The sequence below is a fragment of the Stomoxys calcitrans genome, chromosome 5 (genome assembly GCF_963082655.1).
Source record: "Stomoxys calcitrans chromosome 5, idStoCalc2.1, whole genome shotgun sequence".
Classification (NCBI taxonomy): domain Eukaryota; kingdom Metazoa; phylum Arthropoda; class Insecta; order Diptera; family Muscidae; genus Stomoxys; species Stomoxys calcitrans.
Window position 1 is genome coordinate 151,019,962 of NC_081556.1, and position 10,354 is coordinate 151,030,315.

At 33.6% G+C, this 10,354-nt stretch overlaps 1 protein-coding gene across 11 annotated transcripts in view; it reads left to right on the forward strand.

Moving 5' to 3' along the window:
• The window catches only part of LOC106081450 (uncharacterized), a 207,009-nt gene that overhangs the window by 144,070 nt on the left and 52,585 nt on the right, over positions 1 to 10,354 (forward strand). For 10 of the 11 annotated variants that reach the window (XM_059369462.1, XM_059369468.1, XM_059369469.1 and 7 more), the window contains 4 exons: positions 1,361 to 1,459; positions 1,818 to 2,056; positions 2,116 to 2,271; positions 3,209 to 3,301. In XM_059369462.1, coding sequence (XP_059225445.1) covers positions 1,361 to 1,459; positions 1,818 to 2,056; positions 2,116 to 2,271; positions 3,209 to 3,301 — 587 coding nt within the window. The remainder of the gene's footprint in view (positions 1 to 1,360; positions 1,460 to 1,817; positions 2,057 to 2,115; positions 2,272 to 3,208; positions 3,302 to 10,354) is intronic. The other variant, XM_059369466.1, reaches the window with a different exon arrangement.

Here is a 10,354-nt window from a genome sequence, read left to right on the forward strand (position 1 = left end):
CATTAAAACTTCCCTTTCCCAAAGGAAAGCGTAGGGGACAGCGTAGTTTTAATACTCTTTCCTTTTGGACGGGGTAGTTTTAATACCCCTTCCTTTGGATCAGGGTAGTTTTGAAATCCTTTCCTTTGGGTCAGGGTAGTTTTCATGCCCCTTCCTTTGGACAGGGTAGTTTTAATACCCTTTCCCATTGGAAAGGATAGTTTTGGTATCCTTGCTTTTAATAAAGTGTTTTTTTGGTACCCTTTCTCTTGAGAATGTATAGTTTTAGTACCCTTTCCTTTTGGAATGGGTAGTTTTTTATCCTTTCTCTTTGGAAAGGATAGTTTGCGTACCCTCTTTTTTGGAAAGGGTAGTTTTAGTACCCTTTCTTTTTGGGAAGGTTAGTTTTAGTACTCTCTTCTTTGAAAATCTTTAGAAAGAGTTGTTTAAGTACCTTTGGAAAAGGTGATTTTAGTACCCATTCTTTTTGGAGAGGATAGTTTTAGTACACTTTCGCTTTGGGTAGGGTAGTCTAAGTACCCTTTCTCAGGGGAAAGGTACTAGTTTAAGTATTTGTTCTAGTACAGGTAGTTTTAAAAAAGGAAAAGGTGATTTAAGTACCCTTTCTCTGAGGAGAGGATAGTTTTAGTACACTTTCGCTTTGGGTAGGGTAGTTTAAGTACCTTTTCTCAGGGGAAAGGTACAAGTTTTAGTACTTGTTTTAGTACAGGTAGCTGTAATATCCATTCTTGTTTTAGTACAGGTAGCTGTAATATCCATTCTCTTGGGGAAGCATAGTTTTGGTACCCTTTCTTTTGGGAAAGTGCATTATTAATTATTATTAATACCTTTTTTCTTGGGATAGGGCAGTTTTACTACCCTTTTGCTTAGGAAATGGTAGTTTTAGTACTCTGTTTTTTGGGAAGGGTATGCCTGATAGGCCTTTGGGGTATATTTTAGCCTCCTTCTATAGTAATGCCGGACGTATTCTTGATAACTAAAATTTAAACGACTTTTTCCTATTGTTGTTATCTTAGATCAATCTCATTATTTCAAAATTCTTGTAGCTCTATATGTCTCATACTAGACTATGGAAAATCTACTTCTATCATCAAAAGCCCCAACATGTCTTCTGTTGTATCCACTATTATTCCCATGTCATATGCTAACGGCTCAGTTTGGACATGGGATTTTCAGAACAACTTCTTCGGCGTATCGAAGTCATTTTAACACCTTCTATCTAATTGTCGAAAATTTAAATTGCGACTATAACCTAACTTAGCCTAACCTAATATAAACTTGATTTTAGCTCTTCGAAAAAAAATCATTTTAACTAGTTGCTGAGTTGCTAATTTTTTTCTTTAATTTCTTTAAATTGCAGCAAAATCTCAGAGAGAAAAAAGAAAAAAACTGTCGAAGGACCACCAGAATTTATATGCAATGTCTGCTGTGCAGAAGTAAATCCAGACGATGCTAAAACGTGAGTATTTTCCAACATTTGATGCCACTGTTTCTTTAAGTCGTATCCAATGCAAGTCAGACATACTGAATAAAATGTTAGTGTTAAATTGTACTGAATAGTTATCGATAACATGCGATAACAGATATACGACTACATAGTAGTAGTCAAAAAATAGTGATTTGCACTGTAAAGTTTTAAAATAGTTTCACATCAACAATTGGAAGGAATTTTTTGTATAAAAGTCAAATTTATTTTTAATAAATAAAATATTTTTATTTTAAATAATGTGTGCAATATTGAAAAATACAATATTAAATACAATACTTTTCTTTTAATTTTTTATTTAATATTTTGTTAAAACTTCTCTCGTTTGTAGATTTGTTACATGTTTCATTTGCCAGAAGTACATTTGCCGTAGTCTCAAATGTGCCGACTGGCTATCGCAGACCGCCCAATGGGAATGTGAGCTCTGTCAGACTTCGAAAGATTCGATGGCTCAGACCTCATCGTGGGTGGCCGAACAAATGTCATTCAATCAACAAAAGTTGGTGTATCCCATGAGAGCGCGAAGTGAAATTTACATACCCATATCAGAGTGCAACGACAGTTCAATACGTAAGTTATAAAAGAGTTAAGTTTGTTTTTTTTTTTTAATAAATCTAATTTTTCTGCAGATTTTGAAAGTGTTAGTCAAATTGGTGCCACATCGGCCTTAATAACGGCCGAACAAAAACTAAAAATACGTGAATATGTCGAAGAGATTGTTGCCCGTTTGTTGGGTGGAAATTTGGATACGATATCTGTGAATCAATTGTCCAAAAGTGAAAATTGTAAGTAATGCTAATTTTAAAACGACCTCTAAAAATTTTAAAATGCACGGACATTGTAATGCTGTTAAGCCCACAGCTATAAACCAGAATCAATGCAAGCTTAAGTGGTGAATGTTAAGCTTAACTCAATACCCATCAAAGTTGTGGGGGATATTAACATTGCTTTGGGGTGTTGTTAATATTTTCCAAAGCATACTTTTAGGCTCTCCTAAAGTTATTGTGAATTATTTTAATATTTTTAAACATTATATTCATTTAGAAAATATTTAAAAATTTTTATTAAAAACCATTAAAGCTGGAAAATTATAAAAATTCTATTCTTAAAAATATTTTATTGAAATGTTATGAATATTTTTTTTAATCTCAATTTTATTTTCCAAAAATTATGAAAATAGACATTATAATGCTGTTAAGCCCACAGCTATAAACCAGAATCAATGCAAGCTTAAAGTGGTGAATGTTAAGCTTAACTAAATACCCATCAAAGTGGTGGGGTATTAACATTGCTTTGGGGTGGCGTTAATATTTTCCAAAGCATACTTTTAGGCTTTACTAGAGTTATTGTGAATTATTTTTAAATTTTTAAACAAAAGAAATTCGTTTAAAAAATATATAAAAATACTTATTTAACAAGCATTACAGTTGAAAAATTATAAAAATACTATTCTTAAAAATATTATCTTGAAGTGTTGTGATTATTTTCAACAATCTCCAAATTATTTTGCAAACATAATGAAAATCATAGTTATTGAAAATTTGGAAATCAATTACAAATCAAACAATTTGCGAAAATCATTGTACTAATTTAAAATGAATTGATAGAACTATTTTTAACCCTCTCAAGATTAAAATAATTTTTTCTTTTTAATTTATTTTCTTTCTTCATTTATGCACTCAAACATATTTCTGTGGTGGGCTTTAAACAAAATTCACGTAGATTTGTTGTTATTTCGTAAATATCACTCAAGACTGAGTAACATTTTAATAAATCTGGAAAGTGCCTTAACTTTTCGTGCCATCAACAAAGGCGGTGAGTTGAGACAGACTTGAAATAATGCCACATTGTCATTTGCATCCCCTAATAGTAGTAACCTTACATGTGTATAGTGGCCTAGAAATCAGTAGACTAATGGCTAATAACCTTTTTGTTAATGCAACAATTATTCGTTGCCTTGGAATAATACATTTCTGTTGTTCTAATTGCTTGCATAACAGTAAATACGTGTGTGTTGCAGTTGTTTATAATAACGCATGGCCTTTTAACCTTAGATATCTGAGAATGTTTGTTAGTTCGATTTTATATGTGTTTGTATCGTTGGAGCCAATTTATTGTCTATGAAATATTTACACGCCATGAAACAAATTAAAAATTTTCTTATAAAAATAAAATTTTTGACACTTTTCTGAGATAACATTTAGATTATTTTATAAATTATATTAATATATATTGGTATATTGGGTTGCCCAAAAAGCAATTGCGGATTTAAATGCATATTTAATAAAACTTAGAATGAACTTTAATCAAATATACTTTTTTTACACTTTTTTTCTAAAGCAAGCTAAAAGTTACAGCTGATAACTGACAGAAGAAAGAATGCAATTACAGAGTCACAAGCTGTGAAAAACTTTGTCAACGCCGACTATATGAAAAATCCGCAATTACTTTTTGGGCAACCCAATATATACATCCAAATATTTATATTTAAAAATGTCTATAAAAACCTGTTTTGACTTTTTATGTTTTATTTCTGTAAAAATAAATTTTTTATGTAATTGTCTAAAGAAATTAATTTTTTACAAAATTTTTTGTAAAATCGATACAAAATAAAATTTTGACAAAATTTTCGATGGAAATAATATATTATAAAAATTTTCCTTGAAAATTAAATTCTTAAAAAAATTTTTCTATAGAAATAAAATTTTGACAAAATGAAATATAAATTTAAAAAAAATTCCTATAGAAATAAAATGTTGGCAAAATTTTCTTTGGTAATAAAGTTGCGCGTGCTGATGACGTGGAAAGTTTCCCAGCACTCTAAGAGATATACTTCAGGAAGCTTTACATGCAACAGCGAAGTGGGCTACCAAAAGTGGTCTAAACAGAATCCGTGCAAGACAGAAGTAGTTCTTTTCAGCAGGAGATACAAGTTGCCTACAGTGGAACCTGTCTCCTTGGAAGGAGAGAAAGTTACTTTTATAGGGTGTTTTAATGGACAGAAAATTTAACTTCAAATCCAACATTTTGGAAAGGACAAGAAAGGCAACTCTTGCCCTATACACATGCAAGAGGCCAATTTTTTGGTTTTTAAACCGTGTGCCATGCACTGGGTATACACTGCAGTTGACAGACGTATAATGCTATATGGTGCTGTGGTCTGGTGGACGGCGCTTCAAAAATCCACATACTGCTCGATACTTTACCGAATTCAAAGGATGTGCATCACAGCCGCACTGAAGACGACACCATCTGATGCACGGAACTTAATGCTACTAGACATTGTGGCTAAACAAATTGCAGCGACCACTGCCGTGAGGTTAAGGGGGCTTTCTCATTGGTCATGTGGCGGTTACGGACACTGTATTATCCTTGATAGAATGTCCGATGTTCCAGGCAGTGTGGATTACACCCTACCGCTTTTTGCTTTTTGATAAAAAGTAATGTGCCACTATTTCTGATGGAACTGATTGAAACTACAATACAATATCCCTGGAAATAGAAGTTACTTAGCCTTCTATACGGATGGTTTCAAACTAGACGACCAGTTGGGCTTTGGGATGTACTCTAAAGATCAATGTATAACTGGTCATATCGAAAAGGTTGCCCGACCACTGCAGTGTGTATTAGGCGAAGATCCTTGCAATTAAGTAAGTGGTGGAATGGCTAAGATATAATGCCATAACGACGATTGGCATACATATCTTCTCAGGCAGCCATTAAAACCCTGGAGAAAGTATTTCTGAACACGAAAACCGCCCTCGACTGTCGCAGATCTCTCAACGAGATGGCTGAACAGTTCAAAACTCACCTATTCTGGGTGCCGGGCCTCAGAGATATCCTAGGGAATTGTAAAGCGGATGAGCTTGCTGGATAAGGAACTACCATACACATTCCAGGGATACTGGAATTTGTGGGTATGTCTCTAGCGACATGAAAGCTAAGTTTTCTGGACCAGGCCCGAAGGAGGCTGTGAGCATTCTAAAACGATGTGGCCTAATCTAGACTTGAAGAGATCTACCGCTGTCGTTATCATTGCTGTCATTGGCTAGAACAGACGTCTCAGTCATTGTGTCCGTCATGACAGGTCACTGTCTAATCGAAAACATGCTGACAGAGTGAAGGTTGCCAGCAACGACTTTTGCAGAAGCTGTGAGGACATCGAAAAAGAAGAGACTATAGAAGTCCTCCTGTGTGTGTGTCCCGCACTGGTAGTCAGAAAAAGTTCCACTTTAGGTTCTCATTTCTTTGAGAACCTGTCTGATTTAACGGATGTGAACATTCGCAAGTTGTTGGGCTCTTTAAAGCAATCTGGATCGTTAAACGGTAGGAACTAGAAGGCATCTTCCTTCTTCTGTTCGAAAACGTCTAAGTGAGTCTGATAGCAGGCTGCCACTTAAACCTAACCTGTTTCTCAAAAAAAAATTTTTTTTAATTTCATTTCTGTAGACAATTTTGTCAAAATTTTATTTCTAGAGAAAATTTTGTCAAAATTTTACAAAACAATGCTTCACTCCATTTCAATCTAATACCCTAAGTCATGATAGAGAAAATATCTTAATTTTTACACTTTAGTCATTTTTTGATGTTTAATATTAAAAGGTTCAGGTCACAACCATTTACTATCACAATAAAAAGATTAAAAAGTGTTAATGGTTTCAATCAAATTCATCAAATATGTCGTATGAGTTGTCTGCATAAAATTCAGTTTATTATGTCATTGAGGACCACTGTTTAAAAAATTTAACTCAATTTGTCATATATGCCACAAATATAAATTATTATATTGTATCTCATAACAAACCAGTCTCTCATAGCATTAATTATCAGAATGAAACTAAAAACTCTGTTAACACTAAGTAACATAGAAATTATGATATTTGGGCAACCATTAATATAACATTACTTGACCTCCTACTCACGCACAAAATAAAAGTGAGACTGTGTGGGTGAGATGCTCTCTTTAAATTTTTATAATTCTCCCTATCGGGAAATGGGTTTATATGGGAGCTATATCAAATTATGGACCGATTTGGACCGTACTTGACACAGTTGTTTGAAGTCATAACAGAACACTATTTGCAAAGTGTTAGCCAAATCGGACAAAAATTGCGGCTTCCAGGGGCTCAAGAAATCAAATCGGGAGATCGGTTTATATGGGAGCTACATCCAAATCAGAACCGATATGGCCCATTTTCAATCCCCAACGTCCTACATCAATGGTACTTATTTTAAATTTGTTTTATGCAAAAGTTTAAAATTTTTAATTAAATATCAGCAGACAGTCTTTGCTGAAATCACCAGATTTGTTTTGCTGAGTGCAGCGTAAAAGAAATTTGTCATTTTGTGCACTACTACCTTAGGTGGAACTTGATCTGAACATATCGAAAATATTTCCTAATATTTGCAGCGCGTAAGTGATGATCCTTTCACCTAATATGATGGCATTACTAATTGCTCCGGCAAATACAGTTGAGAAATTGTTAAAAACACAAAACTACCCTAGGAATCATCTTACAAGTTCCAGAGCAAATGTAGTTGCTGCTTAAATTCTTAAATATTGTACAAAAGGCAACGTATAACCCATGGTAACTAATGATAACCCACAAAATCTTCAAGATTTTCTGGCTTAATTGAATTTTAAAATGGTATAATCTAAATTGAATAATGAATGTTAGTTGTCGACAAGCAACCGGTCGTGTTCATTAATATTAAAAATGTTTGATATTTTCTCATTTTTGTTTCCAAGTGTAACACAAACTAAAATGATTTATTATCACTTTTTAAAAAAGAAAAAAACTTTTCAATGAATGAATACAAATTGTGATGAATTCCATTAAGATCCATAATACAGAACTGGTGGATCAATGGAAATAAACGTTTCAGAATGTAAGATTTGATTTTCTACATTGTCATTTTGAATCCATATACTATAAAGAAAATATATTACTAAATCCATACCAATGCTACCGTGGAATATTTTCTACATTTTCGAAAATTTTATAAAAACAATATTTTCTTCAATATTATGCATGCACTTTTGGTTTATTCATTATCTGCACACAATATAAGGATGACTATGGTGGTGGCACTTGAATAAAAAAAGAAACCAAAGTGATAAGAACTTACTTATCGCACCCTGTTTAGTTGGGTCAATAATGATTAAACTGCTTAAGATATCATCAATTTCTTTTGCAAAGATTTAAAAAGAAATTAAAGTATGTGTCACATTTTTTTTTAAACACAAATAGAAATTAAAAAACTATACCAAAATTTGAATTTATAATAACGAGTTTTTTGGAGTATAACTAAATTCTCTGCAATAATATTGGCAAACCGAGTAAGATGTTCTTAAAAGTTTTAAATGATGGACGGACATAGCTAAATAACAAGGCAAAGAAGAAAGTATTCACATTTGAATATACGAAGACTAACGGTGTGTTGAAATATCAACATTTATTGTCTATCCTTAAGGGAAGGGAATCTAAATGTGAGTAATAAAAACTTTAATATTTAGCTGTGTTTTCTATGTCTGCTGCTAGTTTTGCCAAACAAAAGTTGACAACAATGGCCCAAAGCTACATATCATATGTAAATAAGATGTTTGTTTACATTTTGCTCAATTGTTTTATTGCAAAGATAAAACTATACCTACATAAATAAATCCACTAAAGCATCCCGTCAAGCCTTTTGTATCTTTAACTACCTTTTAATGCTTGCCAATTAACCGGAAACAAAATAAGCTATTCGCACTACAAATACAACACTGATGAATTTCTAAAGCAAAGACTCTTCACTGTTTAATTTTGTATTTGCTGGTGCTATTGTTGTTCTTGTTCTTGTTCGTAACACTTTTGATGATAAGAAGACAGCACCCAGAGTCAAGTGCTAAAGACAAGACGCAACGATACTTCATAAATATTGGTTCATTGTTGACAATGGGATTCATACACTTCACACTACGAAGAAGATACCTGTTTCAATAAAAAAAAAAATATAAAATATATGAAAAAAATCCCTATCAAATGATTAAGAACTTTTGGTTTCCACCTGAGGGCGAGAGTGAGAGAGAAGTACAGACACAAACACACACACACACACACTAAAGAGTAGTAGTAACCTAGATAGAGCATGAGCAAAAAATAAAGAAAACATAAAATTAGTAACAGTGTTTTTATTAACAAACTAACTATTGTTGTTTAAAAATAAACTCTCCGACTGTTTTGTTACTCTGTCTCTCTAACCAATACCAATGAAAAACAACTAAAATGAAAACAAATACAAATTGGGTAGTCATCATCACTGGCCTGTCATAGCCAGTCAATATCAATACAGCACTCACTTATCGATATGACACAATAGGGATGCCATATGGTTTTTGAGATTAGTATACCTCCATCCTATGTTGGAGTGTATTAAACGCGAGGATGAGTCAAAACATTCAGTATCGATCGAATAGCTTCCTCAAGCTGGAGAAAATACAATAAATTAAAATTTAATCATTTGGGGATTCCACAATTCCACAACCGTATGTCGTATTAGCAAGATAACATTATTCAAAATTAAAGCTAAAATTAGTCCACCACCAAAATTCACACAGACAACACAGTTCGACAGTCTAGCTGCCGATTAAATTCCAAACTAACAATATTGTTGTCCGATTGGGCTGGTATTTTGCACGTAGTGTTATGTTATGACTTCCAAAATCCGTCCCAAGTATGGTATGAATCGGTCTTTCAGCTGGTAAAGGTCCCACTAAATCGATCTCCCGATTTGACACCTTGAGGTCCTAGAAGTCGCAATTGTTATCCGATTGAGCACGTAGTGGTTCACTACAACTTTTAACAATTGTGCCAAATATGGTCTTAACCGGTTTATGATTTTAACTTTTGGCATAAATTCGGTTCCCATATTCGGCCCGGCCAAACTTAGCACGTTTTTAGACTTTTTTCAATTCGGATTTTATTGGGTTGACCAAAAAGTAATTGCGGATTTTTTTAAAAGAAAGTAAATGCATTTTTAATAAAACTTAGAATGAACTTTAATCAAATATACTTTTTTACACTTTTTTTCTAAAGCAAACTAAAAGTAACAGCTGATAACTGACAGAAGAAAGAATGCAATTACAGAGTCACAAGCTGTGAAAAAATTTGTCAACGCCGACTATATGAAAAATCCGCAATTACTTTTTGGGCAACCCAATATTGTTATCATCATCATCAATACAACTTCCAACATATGCACAGAATCATGTGTATACCATGGGTGTAGTGTAATTTGTGCAGGCAAAAAATCTGCCATCACACAGAAACACATGCATTGGGAAAAGTACAGCTAATAGAAAGGGTTGTCGAGCGTGGTTAATGGGGTATTTATATCATAGAGGCGTTTTCCGCAATAAATTCGGTATAAGTACTTACTTACTTACTTCAATTGGTTATGACAGAATATTTCTTCCACTAGCCGAACGTAGAATAGCGTTCCAAGCGTCTCGATCTTCTGCGCTCAATCTAAAATCTCTGAAACCAAGTTTCGAGGTGTCTCCCACCACTTGATCTTTCCAATGGGCTTTTGGTCCCCCCGAATTTGCGTGTACCACCGTGTTTGCCTTCAAAAGACTTCTTTGCTGGAGCTTCTTCATCCATTCTGACAACATGACCTAGCCAACGCAGCCGTTGTATTTTGATGCGTGTAACTATGCTGTCGTCGTCATACAGCTCGTGGTTCATACGTCGCCTATATGCTCCATTATTGCAAACTGGTCCATATATTTTACGAAGAATCTTTCGGTATAAGTACAATATACGGTCCTTGAAGCCTTCACACCTTATTTGGCTGATGAGTAATTCTAAACCAAATTATAAAAAT